Source organism: Mobula hypostoma, chromosome 2, assembly GCF_963921235.1.
Source record: "Mobula hypostoma chromosome 2, sMobHyp1.1, whole genome shotgun sequence".
Lineage (NCBI taxonomy): Eukaryota > Metazoa > Chordata > Chondrichthyes > Myliobatiformes > Myliobatidae > Mobula > Mobula hypostoma.
The window spans coordinates 142,563,125-142,583,734 of NC_086098.1; the positions used below are offsets into that span (position 1 = coordinate 142,563,125).

General features: G+C 45.5%; 1 protein-coding gene across 1 annotated transcript in view; it reads right to left on the minus strand.

Annotated features, from left to right (window-relative positions):
- Nucleotides 1-14,788, minus strand: part of crybg1a (crystallin beta-gamma domain containing 1a) — a 252,149-nt gene extending 237,361 nt beyond the window's left edge. Inside the window, exon 1 of the mRNA XM_063040819.1 lies at nt 14,295-14,788. Coding sequence (XP_062896889.1) covers nt 14,295-14,542 — 248 coding nt within the window. The 5' untranslated portion in view covers nt 14,543-14,788. The remainder of the gene's footprint in view (nt 1-14,294) is intronic.
- Between the last annotated feature and the right edge of the window lie 5,822 nt (nt 14,789-20,610).

Here is a 20,610-nt window from a genome sequence, read left to right on the forward strand (position 1 = left end):
GCAAGTTCAGCAGTCTCGATTTGAAGCGAAGTTACAATGACCCAGCGCTGATGACGGGTCCCGAAATGTCTCCTGCTTATTCATTTCCATTGACGCTACTGGCCTGTTGAGTTCCCCCAGCCTTTTGTGTGTGTCACTCTGGATTTCCAGCATCTGCAGAATGTCTTATGTTTAAATGTGCATGCCTGTTGACTTCATATTTACCAGGCACAACAATGCTTCAAAGCCAAGGCATGTGTTTGTATTGGCTGCTTACATTCCAGTATGTGTTAACTTAGAGACTCCGACTTTGCAATAAAATACCGAAACGGTGGACATCCACAAGTGTTGCCTGGACCCAGCTGTTACAAAAAGCAGAAGTTGCAACAAGCTGCCCAAACATTCACTCAGTGGCAGAGGTCCAGGTGCTTCAGCAGCAGCGCATGACATTGTCCTCTCGGTGTCACCTGCTGAGCCAGATGACGGTGCCCAGCAGCTGTTCACTTATCTGTTTGCATTCAGCTTGGCCAGCGGGGTGCTGCAAAACAACAAGCCAACACTCACCATTACCTCCTTCAGCATACTCAAGATCGTTCCTCATATACCATGTCGTATGACGTGGGCGATCTGATTGCCCTTGGCAAATTTTTCTACGGAAGTGGTTTGCCATTGCTTTCATCTGGGCAGTGTCTTTACAAGATGGGTGACCGCCCCCCCCCGACCCCCAGCCATTATCAATATTCTTTATAGAGATGTCTACCTGGCGTCACAGCTCGCATAACCAGGCTTGTGATGTGCACCAGCTGCTCATACGACCGTCCACCGCCCGCTACCACGGCTTCACCTGACCCTGATCCGGGGCGGGTGCTATTCCTTGCCCGAGGGTGACCTGCAGGCGAGCGGAGGGAAGGGGCGCTTTACATCTCCTTTGGTAAAGACGTATCTCCTCCTCGCCATCCATGATTTCTTTATCACTGTTTATTGATCAGATAACAGGCGCCACATTAGTTCAAGTTCAAGTTTAATTTTGGTAAGCTATCGGCGCGTTCAGACACCCAGTCACCGGGTGTAATACTTCATTCATGTCTTGTACGTCTTCGTTACGATCAGAAAACGCTGCTGGCTATTAAATATTCGGTGAACAGCAACTCCACCTCGCAGGTGAACTGCTGGGCCGCAGAGAAGCTCTGCAACTCGGGGCTGCTGCGCACGCCATTGACTGCTACAGTCATCCGCGGGAGACGCGGGTCAAAGGCGGTGTGCAAGAAAGCCAAGGAGGGTGAGGCAGACTGGGATCCGGGAGAGGTTCAAATGAGAGCCCTTCCGGCCAGTCCTCACTGGCAAACTTGGGTTCACTTGAAATAAACGGGACTGCCTGCGCCTGAGACTGAACCAGTGAGAGGAGAAAGACAACCGCACAACACACACAAAATCTGCAGATTTCCAGCATCTACAGATTTTTTTTTCTTGTTAAGGACAATTGCGCATTCATTCTCATGGGAAAAAAATGGCTTCGGGGAACCATCCTGGATGCTGTCATCCAGCGCGTTTCGGGCCGAGAGGATTTGCAACGATCTCAGACGGTATCTGTATTTCCGTAAATAAGAACTGGTGTGTGGATACTTCAGCGTCGGCACCCCTTTGTTCACCGATGATCGAGTTCGTTCTTGTGAAGTGCAGGCCGTCTTATTTACCGAGGAGTTAACTATAATTGTTCTGATAGCCGTATATATTCCTTCCTCTGCTAATGTCAACAGGGCACTGCATGAACTCTATAGTGACTTTCAAACCGAACTCTCCGACGGTATCTTCACTGTCGCTGGTGTCTTTAACCATGAGACCTCATAAACAGAGTTCCCGAAATTCCACCAGCATGCTGGGTTTGCTACCAGAGGTGAAAATACACTCGACCTGGTTTATGCGAACGTACCGAGCGCATTTCCCGGCCTCTCAGATCAATTATCTATTATGTTAATTCCAGCATAGAAACCGCTGATTAAACGGGCCAAATCAGTTCTAAAGGTGGTGAAAATACGAACTGGAGAATGTTCGGGAAGGCTGCTACCTTTGCAACAACGTTAACACTGAGGAATACGAGGATTCTGTGTACTGAGGACGTTACCATCACGAAACCTCACGCGAGTGAGGACCACGGCTTACTGCCGAGGTCCATGCGCTTCTGAGGGATCGGGATGCTGCCTTTCGTTTGGGGGACGCGACAGCTCTCTGGGAAGCAAGAACTGTGCTTTCCCGCTCCGTCTGGAAGAGACTATACAGGCATTTCTGTGATACCGAAGACAGGAGGCATATGTGGCAGGGGATTCAGAGGATCACAGACGGTGTCAGCGACCAGGATGCCTCACTCTCTCGCAGGCTGAATGTCTTTTTTTTCCCGCCCAGTTTGATGCACAAAACAAAGTGCTGGCGAGGAAGGCACCCCTCCCCTCAGGAGAGCAGACGCTCCGTCTGGCTGAAGCTGAGGTGAGGAAGACCCTGGTCAAAGTCAACCCAACCAAAGCTGTCGGGCTGGGTTCTGAAAGACTGCGCAGCCCAGCTGACGGAGGTGCTGATGGGTATATTGAACATCTCTCTGGGACAGTCCATTGTCCCCTCGGTTTTCAAGGTGGAAACCATCATTCCAGTGCCAAAGAAATCGTCAATAACCTGCTTAAATGACAATCGTCCGGTGGCATTAGTATCAACTATTATGAAATGCTTTGAGCTGCTGGTCATGGAGCACATTACGGCCTTTCTCCTGGCTGGCCACATTGGACACTTTCCAGTTTGCTTATTGCTCAAATTGATCCACTGAGGATGCCGTAGTTTCTGCCCACCTGGAAAATGGGGTCCCATATGCCAGGCTGCTGTTCATAGACTTCAGTTCGGCATTTAACACCATCATACCCCAAAAACTGGTGGGGAAACTGTCCTTAAAAACGCAAACACCAGAAAATCTGCAGATGCTGGAAATTCAAGCAACACAGACAAAATGCTGGTGTAACACAACAGGCTAGGCAGCATCTCTAGGAAGAGGTACAGTCGACGTTTCCAGCCGAGACCCCTCGTCAGGACTAACTGAAAGAAGAGATAGTAAGAGATTTGAGAGGGGGAGGGGGAGATCCGAAATGATAGAAGAAGACAGGAGGGAGAGGGATGGAGCCAAGAGCTGGACAGGTGATTGGCAAAAGGAAAACAAAGCTGGCGACACGGGACAAGAAAAGGAGGAGGGGAGCACCAGAGGAAGCTGGACAGCAGGCGCAAGGAGTGATTGTGAGAGGGAAAGAGAGAGAGAGAAAAAGTGGGGGGAATAATAATGAATAAATAAATAAAATAAGGGATGGGGTAAGAAGGGGAGGAGGGGCGAAGTTGGAGAAATCAACGTTCATGCCATCAGGTTGGAGGAACAACACCTTATATTCCGTCTGGGTAGCCTCCAACCTGATGGCATGAACAATGATTTCTCCAACTTCTGTTAATGCCCCTCCTCCCCTTCTTACCCCATCCCTTATTTTATTTATTCATTTATTTAGTATTTCTCCCTTTTTTCTCCTTTCTCTTTCCCTCTCACAATCACTCCTTGCACCTGCTCTCCATCTTCCTCTGGGGCTCCCCTCCCCCTTTCTTGTCCCGTGTCTCCAGCTTTGTTTCCCCTTTGCCAATCAACTTTCCAGCTCTTGGCTCCATCACTCCCCCACCTGTCTTCTGCTATCATTTCGGATCTCCCCCTCCCCCTTTCAAATCTCTTACTGTCTCTTCTTTCAGTTAGTCCTGATGAGGGGTCTCGGCGGGAAACGTCGACGGTACCTCTTCCTATAGATGCTGCCTGGCCTGGTGTGTTACACCAGCATTTTGTGTGTGTTGCAGGAAACTGTCCTTGCAGAGTCTCAACACCTCCCTCTGCAACTGGATCCTGGACTTCTTAGCAGAAAAGCCACACTCAGTCTGCGTGGAAAGCAACACCCCCAGTCTCACTACACTGAGCACTGGCACTCCCCAGGGCTGTGAGCTCAGCCCGCTGCCGTTCACACTGCTGGTGCATGACAGTGACATGGAATTCAGCCCAACTGAATCAATTTTGCGGATGACACAGCAGAGTTTGGCCTCGTCGACAACAATGACGAGGACAGAGGGGAAATGAAGCGACTGGTGGGCTGGTGTGAGAACAACAACCCAAGTCTGAATGTGGAGAAGGAGGAGGAAATGATTCTGGACTTTAAGAAGGTGCACATGAACCATCCCCTTCTGTGCATACATGACTCCTCTGCAGAGAAAGTTAAGTGCAGCAGGTTCCTGGGAGTTCACATCACTGACAGCCTCACCTGGTCCCTCATTATCACCTCCCTGAAGAAGGGACAGCAGAGCCTCCACCTCCTGAGGAGATTGAGGCAAGCGAGGCTCCCCCCACCCCCATCTAAACTGAACTTTTGAGCACCTTTGCGAGCGGCCTGACAAGGTGCACCCCCATCTGGTACGGGAGCAGTCGAGCGTCGGACCACAAGTCCTTACAAAGGACCGTGAGAACAGCTGAGAAGATCATAGGGGTCTCCCAACCATCCACTGGGGACATTTATCAGGAGCGCTACATACACAGGGCCCTTAGCTTATTAAAGATCCCACCCATCCATCCAGCGTCCTCTTTGACTTTCTGCCATCAGGCAGGAGACTCCGATGCATAAAAACAAGAACTGTCAGGATGGGAAACAGTTTCTTCCCTCAGGCCATTAAGCATCTGAACGCCTGGCTGCATTGTATTCAAAGTATCACCGTATAACTTGTACTGTACCCTACAATATTTGACTTGTGCGCTTTACTTTAACTATGCATTATTCATTTGTAGATTTAATTCTAACTTACTTTCCTAAGATATTGTGTGTTATGTAGATGGCTGTGCTTTACACCCTGGTCAGGAGAAACATTGTCTCGTTAGGCGGGGTGTGTGTGTATGTATATGTTAAATGACAATAAACTTGACGAGCATTGTCCTTCAACCGTACACATGAACACAGCCAAACGAAACAACGTTCCTCTGGGGCCAAGGTGTATAAAACACAGTAACAACAGTCACACACAGCACAAGGCACACGCAGCAAGTGCAATTTTGATAGCAGGAAAAAGAATTCAGTTACCAATAAAACAATATTTACAAAAAAAAATAATAGAGCCCAAGTCCCTGACTGTCATGACCGGTAGATTGCTGGTGCACTGTTCTTGTCCTGAAGCCATGTTTCTGCACCTGAGAAAGTACGGGGAAATTTTTATCACAATGTTGCCTGGAAAGGAATATTTCAGTAACTGGATAAAGTGAGTTTGTTTTCTGTGGGGCAGTGGAAGATAAAGAGGTACAGTATACAAAACAACAGGACGAGGAGTATACACAGCGTAGAGACAAGGGAACCCATCTCCACAGCGGAGGAGTCTAAACGCAAGAGGACAAAGATTTCAGGTAGCAATGAGGAGGACTTTTCCCACTCAGAACCTGGAATACATTGATTATGAGTGGACCAGAGGCAGCTTCCCTCACAATAGCTCAGTAGAATCCAGACGAGCACTTCACTCACCAGGGTTTAAAAGGCCAGATGCTGAGAGATGGGATCTTTTCAGATAATGGTCTGCATGGAATTGGTGAGCGAACAAGGCCACTTCTGTGATGTACTGCCCTGTAAAAAAAGGTCTTAGGCCTTTTTATAGCTAGGGTGCCTTAGAACTGTCCACAGTGCTGTATTTGTCAGCATGGAACGGAGAGCGAGTTTGCAAATCTGGAGGAGCGGAGGATGTTGGGAGTGGCAAGGGTGGAGCGCTGCAGGTGGCAGAGAAGGAGTGCCAGGGACGGGGGGGGAGGTGCTGCAGTTGCATACACACCCAGCCCTGAGATACCAGGGGAGGTAATTTGATTCCAAACAAATGGTTTATTAATCATTTGTCAGTACCTCCAGTTGAACTTTGTCTTTTTGTGTGTTTTCCTCCAGCCGTCAGTCTGTGTTTTTGTATTGCCATGTGCTGTTGTCTGTTTTCATGCTACATGTGCTCCTGTCACCGTTCCTGCTCTACTCCGGCCCCTGTATTACTGAGTACTCCACCTCTCACCTGTTTCTCATTAATACCTGCTTTGCTGCCACTTCTGTCTCATTGTTCTCCACCTATCACCTGCCTCTCTGTTTATTGTTCAGTGTGTTTTAGTCCTGTGTTTTCACCTGTCTGTTGCCAGATTGTGCCAGAGAGTTTTCCTGAGCCTTTCCAGCACTTGTATCTGTACTCTGTCCTTCTGAGTATCGACTCTGCCTGTTTCCCGATTCTGGTTTTTGGATTTCTCTGGATCTTTTGATCTCTGCCTGAACTTTGACGCCAACTTTGTTTGCACCTTGGGATTTGTTACTCAATTAGTATCACTGTGTGCACGGTACTGGGTCTGTGATTGGAGCCCTGCTCCAGCGTCCTGGCATCATTACAGAATGTTTCTCCAGTGCTTCCTGCTCCCTTCCTCTCTCTTCCCCTTCTCCCAATCATGATTCCCCTCTCCCTGCCCCCTTCCCACTCTCTGTCCATAACAGAGACCAATATCAGAGTCAGGTTTATCATCACTCACATATGTCATAGAGTCATTGAAAAGTACAGCACAGAAACAGGCCCTTCAGCCTGTCTAGTCCATGCCAATCCATTTAAACTGCCTACTCCCACTGACCTGTGCTGGGACCATAGCCCTCCATACCCCTGCAATCCACGTACCTATCCAAACTTCTCTTAAATGTTGAAATCGAGCTCACATGCACAACTTCAGCTACAGCTTCTTCCACTCTCACAACCTTCGGAATGAAGAATTTTCCCCTCATGCTCCCCTTAAACTTTCCACCTTTCACCCTTAACCCATAACCTCTATTTATAGTCCCACTCAATCTCAGTGCAAAAAGCCTGTTTTCCTATCTATACCCCTCATAATTTTGTATACCTCTATCAAATTCCCCCCTCAATCTTCTACGTTCTAAGGAATAAAGTCCTGACCTATTCAATCTTTTCTTATAAGTCAGGTCCTCCAGACTGGCAACATGCTTGTAAATTTTCTCTGTACTTTTTCAACCTTATTTACATCTTTCCAGTGACCAAATCTGCACAGAACATTCCAAGTTAGGCCTCACCAATGTCTTAAACAACTTCAACATAACAATCCCCTCTCCTGCACTCAATACTTTGATTTATGAAGGCCAATGTACCAAAAGCTTTCTTTAAGACCCTATCTACGTGTGGCACCAGTTTCAATGAATTATGGATCTGTATTCCCAGATCCCTTTGGTTCGACCACACTGCTCAGTGCCCGACCATTCACTGTGTAAGACCTACCCTGGTTGGTCTTACAGAAGTGTAAAACACCTCACACTTCTGCATTCGATCCCATCTGCCATATTTCAGCCCATTTTTCCAAATTGTCCAGATCCTGCTGCAAGTTTTAATAGTGTTTCCTTGCTGTCCACTACATTCCCAATCTTGGTGTCATCCACAAATTTGCTGATCCAGTTAACTACATTATCATCCAGATCATTAATATAGTCAAAGGAACAGAGCAACATTTTGTGGGTGCAATAGAGACGCCCGGATGGTATGTTACCTCCCTGGTGCCAGGATCAGGGATGTCTTGGATCATGTCCTTGGCATTCTCAAGGGGGACGAGCAGCCAGAACTCCTGGTACATATTGGCACCAATAATGTAGGTAGGCAAGTTGAGGAGGTCCTGAGGAGAAATTTTAGGGAGCTAGGTAGAAAGCTGAGAAACAGGACTTCCAGGGTAGTAATCTCTGGATTGTTGTCTGGGTCACATGCCAGTGAGGGTAAGAATAGGATGATTTGGCAGGTGAATGCGTGGCTGAGGAACTGGTGCAGGGGTTAGGGGTTCAGATTTATGGATCATTGGGATCTCTTCTGGGGAAGGTATGACCTATATACAAAAGTGTTGGGTTACACCTGAACCTGAGGGGGTCCAATATCCTTGCGGGCAGTTTGGGTAGAGTTGTTCAGGTGGGTTAAAACTAATTTGGCAGGGGGTTGGGAACCGGAGTGATAGTGCTGAAGATGAGGTAGTTGGTTTACAAACAGAGGCAATGTGTAGCGCAAATCCTAGGAGGCTGGTGATAGGGCAAAATTGCAGTCAATAGGATAAGTTGCAACACAAAAGGTGGACAAAATTGAAAAGGATGAATACAGGTTTGAAGGTGTTATATTTCAATGCGCGCAGCATATGGAATAAGGTCAAAGAACTTGTAGCACAGTCGCAGACTGGCAAGTACGATGTTACAGGTGTCACTCAATCATGGCTGAAAGAAGATCATCGTAGGAGCTTAATAGCCAAGGAGACACATTGTATCGAAAGGATAGGCAGGAAGGCAGAGGGGAGGCGTGGCCCTATTGGTAAAAACTGAAATCAAATCATTACAAAGAGGCAACATAGGATCAGAAGGTTTTGAATCATTGTGGATAGAGCAAAGGAACTGCAAGGGGAAAAAAGATCTTGATGGGAGTTGCCTACAAACTCCCAAACAGTAGTAAGGATGCAGTCTACAAGCTACAATGGTAGATAGAAAATGCATGCCAAAAGGAATTGGGAAGCATTTAAATACCAACAGAAGGCAACTAAAAAGGTCATTAAGAAGGTAAAGATGGAATACAAAAGTAAACTGGCCAATAATATTAAAGAGGATACCAAAGGATTCTTCAGATACTTAAAGTATAAAAGAGAAGAGAGAGTGAATATCGGACTGTTGGAAAATGATGCTGGAGAGGTAGTAAAGGGGGACAAGGAAATGATGGATGTGCTGAATAAGTATCTTGCATCAATCTTTAGTGTGGAAGACACTAGCAGTATGCCGGAAGCTCCAGATGTCAAGGGTCATGAAGTGTGTGAAGTTACCATTGCTAGGCAGAAGGTTCTTGGGAAGCTGAAAGGTCTAACGGTAGATAAGTCACCTGGACCAGATGGTATACACCCCAGGTTTTTGAAAGAGGTGGCTCAAGAGATTGTGGAGGCATTAGTAAAGATCTTTCAGGAGTCACTTGATTCCGGAATTGTTCCAGAAGACTGGAAAATTGCAAATATCACTCCACTCTTCAAGAAGGGAGTGAAGGAGAAGAAAGAAAATTATAGGCCAGTTAGTCTGACTTCAGTGGCTGGGAAGATGTTGGAGTCGATTGTTACCGATGTGGTTTTGGTGTACTTGGAGGTACATGATAAAATAGGCCATAGTCAGTATGGATTCTTCAAGGGAAAACCTTGCCTGGCAAATCTGTTGGAATTCTTTGAAGAAATAATAAGCGGGATAGACAAAGGAGAATCAGTTGATGTTGTGTACCTGGATTTTCAGAAGGTCTTTGACAAGGTGCCACACATGACACTGCTTAACAAGCTACAAGCCCATGGTATTACAGGGAAGATACCCGCATGGATATAGCAGCGGCTGATTTGCAGGAGGCAAAGAAAAGGAATAAGGTGAGCCTTTTCTGTTTGGTTGCCAGTGACTAGTGGTGTCCACAGGGGTCTGTGTTGAGACTGATTCTTCTTACGTTACATGTTAATGATTTGGATGATGGAATTGAGGGCTTTGTTGCAAAATTTGTAAGCGATACAAAGATATGTGGAAAGGCAGATAGGTTCGAGGAAATAGGGAAGCCACAGAAGGACAGACAGATTAGGAGATTGGGCAAAGAGGTGGCAGATAGAATATAGTGTTGGGAAGTGTATGGTTATAAATTTCGATAGAAGAAATGAAAGGGTTGACTATTTTCTAAATGGAGAGAAAATACAAAAATCTGAGGCGCAAAGGGATTTGGGAGTCCTTGTGCAGGATTCCCTAAACGTAAATTTGCAGGTTGAGGCTGTGGCAAGGAAGGCAAATGCAGTGTTAGCATTCCTTTCAAGTGGACTAGAATATAAAAGCAAGGATGTAATGTTGAGACTTCATAAGGCACTGGTGAGGCCTCACTTGGAGTACTGTGAGCACTTTGGGCCCCTTATCTTAAAAATGATGTGCTGAAACTGGAGAGAGTTTAAAGAAGGTTCACGAAAATCATTCCAGGATTAAATGGTGTGTCATATGAAGAGCGTATGATGTCTCTGGGCCTGTATTCACTGGAACTTAGAAAAATAAGAGGGGACCTAACTGAAACCTATCGAATGGAGAAAGGCCTTAATAGAGTAGATGTGGAAAGGATATTTCCTGTGGTGGGGGTGTCTAAGACTAAAGGACACAGCCTCAAAATAGAGGGATGTTCTTTCAGAACGGAGATAAGCAAGAATTTCTTTAGCTAGTGAGCGGTGAATCTGTGGAATTCATTGCCACATGCAGCAATGGAGGCAGAGCTTGATAGATTCTTAAATAATGTATATTTAAGGCAGAGCTTGATAGATTCTTGAATGGTCAGGGCATGAGGGGATACAGGGAGAAGGCCGAAGGTTGGGGGCAAGAAGAAAAATGGATCAACCATGATGAAATGGCAGAGCAGATTCGACAAGCCATTGGCCTAATTCTGCTCCTACATCTTATGGTCTTATATAGATGACAAACAACAATTGACCCAGCATTGATGCCTGTGGCAGTCCACTAGTCAAAGGCCTCCAGGCAGAGAGGCAACCGTCTGCTACCACTCTCTGGCTTCTCCCACAAAGCCAATGTCTAATCCAACTTACTACCTCATCTTGAATGCCGAGTGACTGAACCTTGTTGACCAACCTCCCATGTTGGACCTTGTGAAATGCCTTGCTGAAGTCCATGTAGACAATATCCACTGCCTTGCCTTCATCAACTTTCCTGGTAACTTCCTCAAAAAACTCTGCAAGATTAGTTTGACATGATCTACCACACACAAAGTCATGCTGACTATCCCTAATCAGCCCATATACTCAAATTATACAGTCCCTTAGAATATCTTACAATAACTTTCCCACCACTGATTGAGCCTTATAATTTCCTGGTTTTTTTAAGAGCCTATCTTAAACAGAACAACATTGGCTATCCTCCAAACTTCCAGTGCCTCCCCTGTTGTTAAGGATGATATAAATACTTCTGCTAGAGACCTTGCAAATTTTACGCTTGCCTCCCACAGGGTCCAAGGGAACACCTCGTCAGGCCTTGGGGATTTATCCACCCTAATTTGCCTCATCAGCGGACACCCCTTCCTCTGTGTCCTGTATAGGGTTCATGAAGTTAATGCAGCTAAGCTTCACTTCTTTCAACTCTGTGTTCTTCTGGAGTAAATGCAGATACATAAAAATCATTTAAGATCTTCCCCATCCCTTTTGGTCCACACATTCATTACCATTCTGATCTTCCAGAGGACCAATTTTGTCCCTTGCAATCCTTTTGCTCTTAACATATCTGTAGAATCCCTCAGGATTCTTCTTCACCTTGTCTGCTGGGGCCACTTCATGCCTTCTTGTAGACCTCCTCATTTCTTTCTTGTGTCCTCTTCCATTTCTCATCCTCATTGTTCCTACCTGCCTGTACCTGCTTTTTATTCTTCTTAACCAGGGCTTCATTATCTCTTGAAAACCAACATTCCCTAAACCCGTTGTCTTTACCTTTTATTCTGACAGGCACATACAAGCTTTGTATTCTCAAAATTTCACTTTTGTAGTCTTGCCACTTACCCAGTGCACCTTTGCCCAGAAAACAGCATGTCCCAATCCAGATTTGCCAGATCCTTTCTGATACCATCAAAACTGGCCTTTCTCCAATTTATAATGTCATGAAACTTGTTTTGTTGTGACAGCAGTACAGTGCAATACATAAAATTATTACAGTCCTATGTAATAGTCTTAGGCATCCTAGCTATATTATATATATATAGATGATTAACATATCTTGCATACGGCGATGTTCAGTTCATGGTAGCTTGTAGATCTTACTACTCAATTTTACAAAGTGTCATCAGTCGAATCAATGGGATAGTATATCAGATCTGATCTACTGTCACAACAGGTCAACAGCAAATGCCATTTCACTGGAACACCTGGACTCTGAAGATGAATACAGCAGGATGCTTTTCATTGACTACAGCTCAGCATTCAACACTACCATCCCCTCAGAATTAATCACAAAGCTCCGAGACCTGGGTCTCAACCACTCACTGTGCAACCAGATCCTTGAACGTGGATTACTGAGGACTTGTTCTTGCTGACAACGGCCATGCGCCATCAATTTACAAGACAAGTCACTCAGGGACTTGTGCTATTTATTTTTTTTGTGTGTAACTGTATGTTTACTGCTATCTTATATGTGTGCCTTGAGTTGGGTGTGACTGTTGGTACTGTTTTGCACTTTGGCCCAGGAGGAATGCTATCTCATTTGGTTGTATTCATGGTTGAATGACCATTTTAAACTTGAACTTGAACAGTAGTTAATGAATTGTGTAGCAGATGATTTAGGCTTTTGTACAAGATATTATCTGTGAATTACACAATGTATGTTAAATATGTTAGGTACAGTTTTGTTCAAGGAAGTAATAACCTCACAGTGACATACTGTCATTGATGGTGCCCTGTATGTGGTACAAGAATGTTGATGAGCAGAATGTCCTTCTCTTTAAAAAATTGCTCAACAACCTGAAATATTGACACCCCCTTCATATCTGTTTCTCGTCTCCCTGCAAATAACAACTCTTGAACCAACCTTCCCCATTCTCAGACATTTCATTTATCCATCTTTGAACAGAGTAATGACTGAGCAGAATCACTCTAATTATTTGGTCTGATGACTTATGCAAAACCATACTCAGAACCTCCCTTACTGCTGGCAGAATCAGTTCTTCTCCAGTTGTATGGGGCCTTCCAGATTTAGCAATGAGATACTGTATGAACCACATAAACCACAACAGCCCTTGCTCCAGGACCATAACTGTTCAACCATCTCCACAATCCCCTTTCCCTCTCTGAGTCCTTTAATGACAAAAAAAAATGTTAGTTATGTGACTACTGTCCTTCCCTCTCTTACCACCTCTCTCCTTCCTGTCCCTGTCATGGTCCATAATCTCTCCAACTTCCCTCATTACAGTAATACCAACCAATGCCACTTCTGCTGCCGCATGCAACTTCGGCCAACGAGTTCGTTGCTCGCTACGTGACGCCGCTTATGACATCTTGTTGTTGCCGTGGCTCGATTTAGCCCAATCTCTCCAAAGAAAAAAAACCTGCCGGACACCAGGGTTGAACCAGTTCAAGGTAACCCATTTCTTAAAATATGCCTGTAGTCCCCCAGCTGCCCTCTTGCTACCAAGCAACACCCCCCACCTCTTCATCTTCATTGCCTCCTTAGAAACTTCCAGCTCCCCCAGAGGGGTCGATATCACCCACTTTGATAACCAAGTCTAGAGTCTAGATACTAGTATTCCAGTGAAGCGCATCTAACTAACCATTGGAGGTTTCTTACTTTTGAATAATCCAGTAAAATTGATGATACTGGAGTCACCTGACTCCTGTATGTATTTAACCATTTTTTGAAAAGTTAGATTTCTGAATGCATGATGATCAAACATCATCTGCAACCTTCACTTGCTCCTCAACACTTGTTCTTTATGGCCCCACAATGTGACACAGTAAATTATGAATTAATATTCAAATTGTTTCATGCTAAAAGTATGCAAAACCCGAAACACATAACAAACAGGCTTTAACAACTGGACTGGGAAACAAGGAGAGCACAGCCAACCCCTGATCCTCTCCTTTGCCAGAGGTTCCCTGACATTGGTTGCTGGAGACACCAGCAGCTATGCCCCCGACCCCCGTTATCGCTCGAGACGCAACCTTGGCCGATTCCACCGTCTGAACAGTGCGGACTGGCGGCTTTCTGCGTTGTGTCATTAATCCGAGCTCCCACGGATGAAAAGCAACCAGTGACTGGATGTTCTGCTTTTTTATTTGGGACAGGGGAGGAGCGGGGGTCAAACTTTGGCCGAATGTTTGTATTTGAGTGGGAACGCTGGTAGATGTGGGGCGGGGGTCGATTCTATCAGCCCGTCCATATCCATAAATAGTAACTTGTTATTGTACATTTAAAAACAATTACTCACAGAGCACTGTAATAACTTCAGTCTTTGTGCCATATGTTAGTTATTGATCCAGTGACCTGGTTATCTGAGTTCAGTTTTAACCCGCCTGTTTATACATTAACAATATGCCGTAAGTAAAAACTCGTCCTCGCGCGGAAGAAGGTGGAAATGAACGGCAGCAGTTAGAATAACGCCTTTTACATATATATAAATGAAGCCGTGGCGTGATAAAGTCCCGGAAGAAACACGGGGAAAGAGGTAGAGTGGGGGGGGGGGGAGAAGAATTAGCTCACGTTACGATGTTTGTAGAGGTGAAATCGCGCCTGTCTCCTCCAGCCAGCAGCGGGGTGGTGGGCGTCCGAGACTTCTTCTGTCGCCAGGATCCCCAGCTTCTCTTCTTGTGGCTGGCAGCCTGCGAGTCCTTGCACCCGCCCTGGGCATCTTCCTCCTGGTCTCCGGTTGACTTGCTGCGTTGGAAGACCCGGCCGATTTTCTTTCTGAAGCCTTTCGGCGGCTGCTTCCCCGCCTGCGTCTTTTCCATGCCGAGGGCTGAGAGGTGGACGGTGGAAGTGTTTGGATGTGGGAGGGCCGATTCAGGGCCAGCCTGCACTGCCTGGGCTGACCCCCTGGTCAACTACAGTGGAGCCGGCTGAAAGAGCGCCTCGCTCACCTCACTGGCTTCATTGCCAGCCGAGCTGGTAATTGTTGCTCAAACAAACACAGCAACACCGTCCATCCGGTAGAGGGAGAGTTAACTTTCTAATTTCCCGGTTACCGCTGTTTTCCGATGCTCTCTTCCAACAGGTCTCCCTCAGGCTCACTAAACTGGAAAGTGCCGCCCCCATACGTCCGAGGGCTATAATAACAAAGATTAGGCCGTATGTTACTCTGTACACCTTGGCTTAGACTCAAAAGATTCATCCAAGAATGAGCACAGGTTTATTCCTTTAGGATAATTCGGTGAGCTACTGACACAATTAAGGATGAAAATAATAACACGTTTTAAAAATAGTGAGGTTTTCTCTTTCCAGTATTTTCCAGGCAGCGAATTCTAGATTCTAGATATATTTTAGTGGAAAAAATAGTTCCTCCCGCCCCATCCTCTATATGTGTCCCTGGGTTTGGCACTACACCGGAGGAAATGGGTCCTTCCTATTACTTTAAACCACCTTTCCAGCATTCTCCTCTAATCTGTTTTATCCAGTATGTTCTCATCACCACGAGGTTCAAGTCCTGGCTGAACCTTGCAACCAGCCTTTCAGTACAGTCAGTTCTTTACCGTAGGGGAGTGCCCAGAACCAATGTATGACTCAGGATGTAGTCTAGCGAGGAGCTAATACAGTTCCAGCATAACCCCGTACGCACAGGTAATAAGGAGAAGTGTTCCATGTGCATGCTTAAATCCTTATTGACCCATTGTGCTGCAAACGTCCCTCTGATCTTCCAGTCCAATCAATATCCTCCCATTTATTGTATATCCCTTGTCTCATTGAACCTTCTCAAGTGCACTGTCTCAGACCTATTAGGTGCACTGATTTTCAATTGGTTGACTTTTAATTGTGACCATTTTTTGTAATGTAGGAACCAACAACCATCCGGGGCCTAATACCTTGCAGCAGTGTGAAAATAGCCAACTAAGTCATTTCCCGGACGATAAGTGCAGGTCAGAGAGGTGGACATTTCATTAAGTGCCTTTGCATCTCTCCGATCCAAATGAGAGCAAAGTCAGCACTTTTGACAACACTGTCATTGCCAGGCTTCAGAGGAGAAACCCACAAAGATGTATGAGGTTGTATAGCAGACCATAGTCCTTGTGGGCATTGGCTGGCACCGTGCTTCTTGTCCCTGAAGCAAAGTCACACAGAGCACTAAATATCAGTTATGACTCATCCAGTCAGTCACATGATGCCAAAACCTTTGGTCTATATTCCCTTATACCAATGGCTCCCAACCTCCCAACGACATGGACCAATGCCATTAGACAAGGGGTCTGTGGACCCCAAGTTTGGAACCCTGCCTTACTTTTATCACCAGCTGGACAACAAAACAGACATTATGGCTGCATCAGAACATTATCACTGTGCATCCCCTGTCAGAAGATAGAAGGCTGAAAGGCTGGTTTACTACTCAGGAAGAATATGGCTGATCCTTCACCTCATTCGATCTGATCCACACGTCCTTTGATCCACATCGCCCACGGAATACTTTGTCTTTACAAGACAGGGACAGAACATCGATGCACTCGGTCCAGGATTTGCATTGATTCGGTAGGTAGTGAGAGAGTGAAGTGACCATCTAAATTTGCAAAGACGAGGAATGTGAATCTGAGCAGGAAATCACAACAGCATGAATTGTTTTCTGAAGGAGCTAACACATATTTAATGGTGGTGTTAGACATTGATGGTAGAGCCCCATTGGGAGTCAATATATTTTTCTAAAATATTAAAAGGGAGCACCTATAAAAAAGGGCACTGGAGATGATTCAACAAGCCTCAACCTCAAAGAAATACAATTCTGAAATAAAGGCAGAAAATGCTGGGAATAATTAATAGGTCACAGTGACAAAGAGAGATAAGAGAAAGAGTGAACATTAGTTAATGTTGATGGGCCTTCGTCAGGAACCTTACAATTTTTGGGCTCTTCAGCGTCTTTATAATCTGTAATAGATCAGGAATGGGATCTCTTCTGGTTTCACAGACCTGCAGGGATCAATAATGTAGATTCGAGATTGGATGCAATTTATGTTCCTTCTCCACCCCCTACCCCTCCAGTGGCACTAAAGCTATATTTTAGAATCAGATTCTTTGCACTGTAGTTGATTCCACTCTTACCTATAGAAGCAGACAAAGTCATTTGGGTCCAAGACCAATCAAGGCTGTCTCCCCACCTGCCCAAGCAGTCTCTCAGGATGATTGTCAGTGCCTCACAATCTCCAGCCTTGGTCTCTTTAGAACAGTGGGGCAAGTAGATTTGGCCCCTCCCTGAGGATGTTTTGGCTTAATCTTCACTTTGATGTTATAGTGTTACTGAAGCTTGTGGAATAAGTCATCTATGAAACTAATGGGAGTGACAAAGAGCTGTTGCAAAGATAGTGATGGATTGTCTATACTTAAGTAATGAGGATAAGCATCTGCAAAATGAATGGAATTTTTTTTCCTGGTAAGATGGTGGCACACTCGGACACACTGGCTTCTACAGAGTCAACCAAAGGTGTTATTGTCTTCTTTAAGGGTATTTTCTATGATTGCGAGACCCTGCTAGACATTAGGAACTTAAGGTACTGCAAGTCTACCCCATCTACCAGTTGCTCGCTGGCAGAGAAACTGAAGGCGATGGACTTGGTGCACACCATGATGCCACCCGTGACAGAGAGATATCTGTGCACAAAGGAGCTGTGCAGTCCAACAGCAAGTGATCATCTCAGTCACTTTTCTTGTGATCGCAAGGCCCCGTTGGACATTGGCGGTGTGGAATGCTGTAAGTCCAGTTCATTGGTTTATTGGCGGACAGCGGGTCAGACGCCAGGGGAGCTTTGTGGCCCCAGTCGTGGCAAGGACTGGGTCTCAGGCTGCAGAGCCGCTTGCTTGCGGCCACCCGGGGGGGGGGGGCGGCATCGGAGTTGGGCACTGTACAGCAGTGCTGGAGCCGGTGTGGCACGGCATCTATGCTGGAGTCCTTGCTGCCTTCCAGTGTTTGCTCGTCAGAAAACAGGCTGTATTGTGTTCTACTGCAGACTGCTGCAACATTCATGGTCTTAGGGACTTGGACTATTTTTTTTTGTGTGACTGTATTTTACTTCTATCTTATTTGTGCTTCATACTGTGTGTGACTGTTGATACTGTGTTTTGCACCTTCGCCCCAGAGGAACACTGTTTCATTTGGCTGTGTTTGTGGGTATTCATGTATGGTTGAATGATCCTTAAATCTGAACATGAACTTGAATATTTTAATCCTTTCCATTCAATACAACTACTAAATCCAGCAATTTTGCCTGATTTAACTCTGACTCTAGGCATGTGGGTTGTTAAGTACTTGGAGGAACCTGCCATCAAAATATTTGCGGTCTCTCAGGTCGGAACATTGACTGTTTATTCATTTCCATGGATGCTGCCTGACCTGCTGTGTTGCTCCAGCATTTTATGTGTGTTGCTCTGGATTTCCAGCATCTGTAGGATCTCTTGTGTTTATGATTTACAGTCTTTCCTTGTTTTCTGTTTCAGGCATCATGCCTGATTGTTTCCGTTTCTCACATGTTAGAACATAGAACATAGAAATGTACAGCACGTTTCAGGCCCTTCGGCCCACAATGTTGTGCCGACCATGTAACCTACTCTAGAAACTGCCTAAAATTTCCCTAGCTCATAGCCCTCTGTTTTTCTAAGCTCCAGGTACCTATCTAAGAGGCTTGTAATAGACCCTGTTGTATCCGCTTCCACCACGGCCACCAGCAGTGTTCTTTTACTTGCTCTGTTGAGATTCTCAGGGGTTCTATATCCTTTTCTCCAGCTCTCTCTTTACCCCTTGGCTTAATCATTTAGCTTCCTTTGGCATGAACGTACATTCATCCTGGTGAACTCCAGGTCCTTCCTCTGTGCGGGATTTAAAAACTAACATTTCCTCTTCTCATCTCTAATTTTTTTTTGTTATTCAGAGTTTCATCCAATCAATCTGACTGTGTGGAATCTGGCTATGTGGGAGTCCTAGATGCTCAGCATGTGGGAATACTGTCATTATCTGAAGTGTTGTCATGTAATTTACTTTGATCCATGATTGCTTGTTGATTTTAATATTGAAATCGGTCCTTCTGATTCAATTCAATTCAGGTTTAATTATCATTCAACCATACATGAATACTTATGAATACAGCCAAATGAAGTAAATGCTTAGAGGCCCCGTGCCCATTGAGTGAAGCCAAGAAAATCTGCAGTCAGCCACAACAGAGCTTGCCTTCTGCCGAGCAAAACCCTCGGAGGGCAGCACCGACTCTGTTTTGGATGCCACGCCACACTGAGCCTTGAGGCCTAGTCCCCACTATATCTGAGGTCAGGGAGCTTCCCCCACTCTCATCCCATAAATCACTGAATCAAACCTGTGGCATACCAGATCATGAATGTACAAAGTGGTCCTGCGATCACAAGTAAAGCAACCAAGGTGGCTACTCGCTGTTTGACTGTAAGCCTCCGTCGACTCGGGCGGCAGTACCTTGCACAGCTACTTCACTTTCTCCACCAGCGAGCAACTCACCGACGGTGTGGACCTGCAGTACTTTAAATTCTTAGTGTCCAGCAGGAACTTGCCATCTTTTGAAGTATGTTTAAGTAGAGCGGGAGCATCTTTTGTTGACCCCGTGGAAGCCCCTGTGACAATATGCTCTTAATGTCTCTAAGCAACGGATGACTTACTTTGAATGTGCATTGTCACGAATGAACATTTGCTTGAGATGAGCTCTGCTTCATCAAGCTTCTTTCATGCTCAAAGTAACAGAGCATCACATTTACCAATCACAGACCAGTTTGGTTTTCTGAATTATAACTTGTTTGCAGGAGTCTGTTGAAATTATATTTCCATCTTCACCCCATCCATTGAATGGTCTTCTAGAACAATGAGATGGACTCTTGCTCGCACAGTTTGGGTTGTTATAGACTTGAACCTTATTGTCTGCCTGCACTGCACTTCCTCTGTTACTGTGGCACTTTATTCTGTGTTCTGTTATTGCTTTCCTTTGTACAATCTCAATGCACTATTGGAATGAAGCAAATTTTCTCGCTGTATGTCGTGACAATTTTGGTGAGAGTGACCACAGCTCCCTTAGCTTCAGCATAGCTATGGAAAAGGATAAAAACAGACAAAATGGGAAAGTGCTTAACTGGGGAAGGGCTAACTATGAAGGAATGAGGCAGGAACTAGTGAGAGTAAATTGGAAACAGGTGTTCAAGGGTGAAAGCACCGAAGTAATGTGGAGGAAGTTTAGGGACCACTTATGCTGGGCTCAGGATAGGTTTGTCCCACTGAGACAAGGAAAAAATGGTAGGAAAGGGGAACCACGGCTGACGAAACACGTGAGGCAACTCGTCAAGAGAAAGAAGAAAGCATATGTTAGATATTAGAAGCAGGAAGCAGGAGGTGCTCATGAGAAATATAGGATAACCAGGAAGGAGCTTAAGAAAGGACTTAGGAGAACTCAAAGGAGACATGAGAAGGCCTTGGCATGTAGGATTAAGGAGAACCCCAAGGCGTTCTATGCATATGTGAAGAACAGAAGGATAACAAGAATGAAAGTGGGGCCGCTAAAGGATAAAGAAGGCAACATGTGCCTGGAGGCGGAGGAGGTTGGGGAGGTCCTAAATGAATACTTTGCTTCAGTATTCACAAGTGAAAAGGACCTTGATCAGAGTGAAGTCGAAATAAAACAGACCTGTGTGCTGGACAATATGGAGAATAAGGAAGAAGAAGTATTGGATCTTCTTAAAAACATCAAGATTGATAAGTCCCCAGGGTTGGACATGATGTACCCCAGGTTGCTGTGGGAAGTGAGAGAAGAGATCACCGGAGCAGAAGCTATGATCTTTGAATCCTCTTTGGCTGCAGGGGAGGTGCTGGAGGATTGGA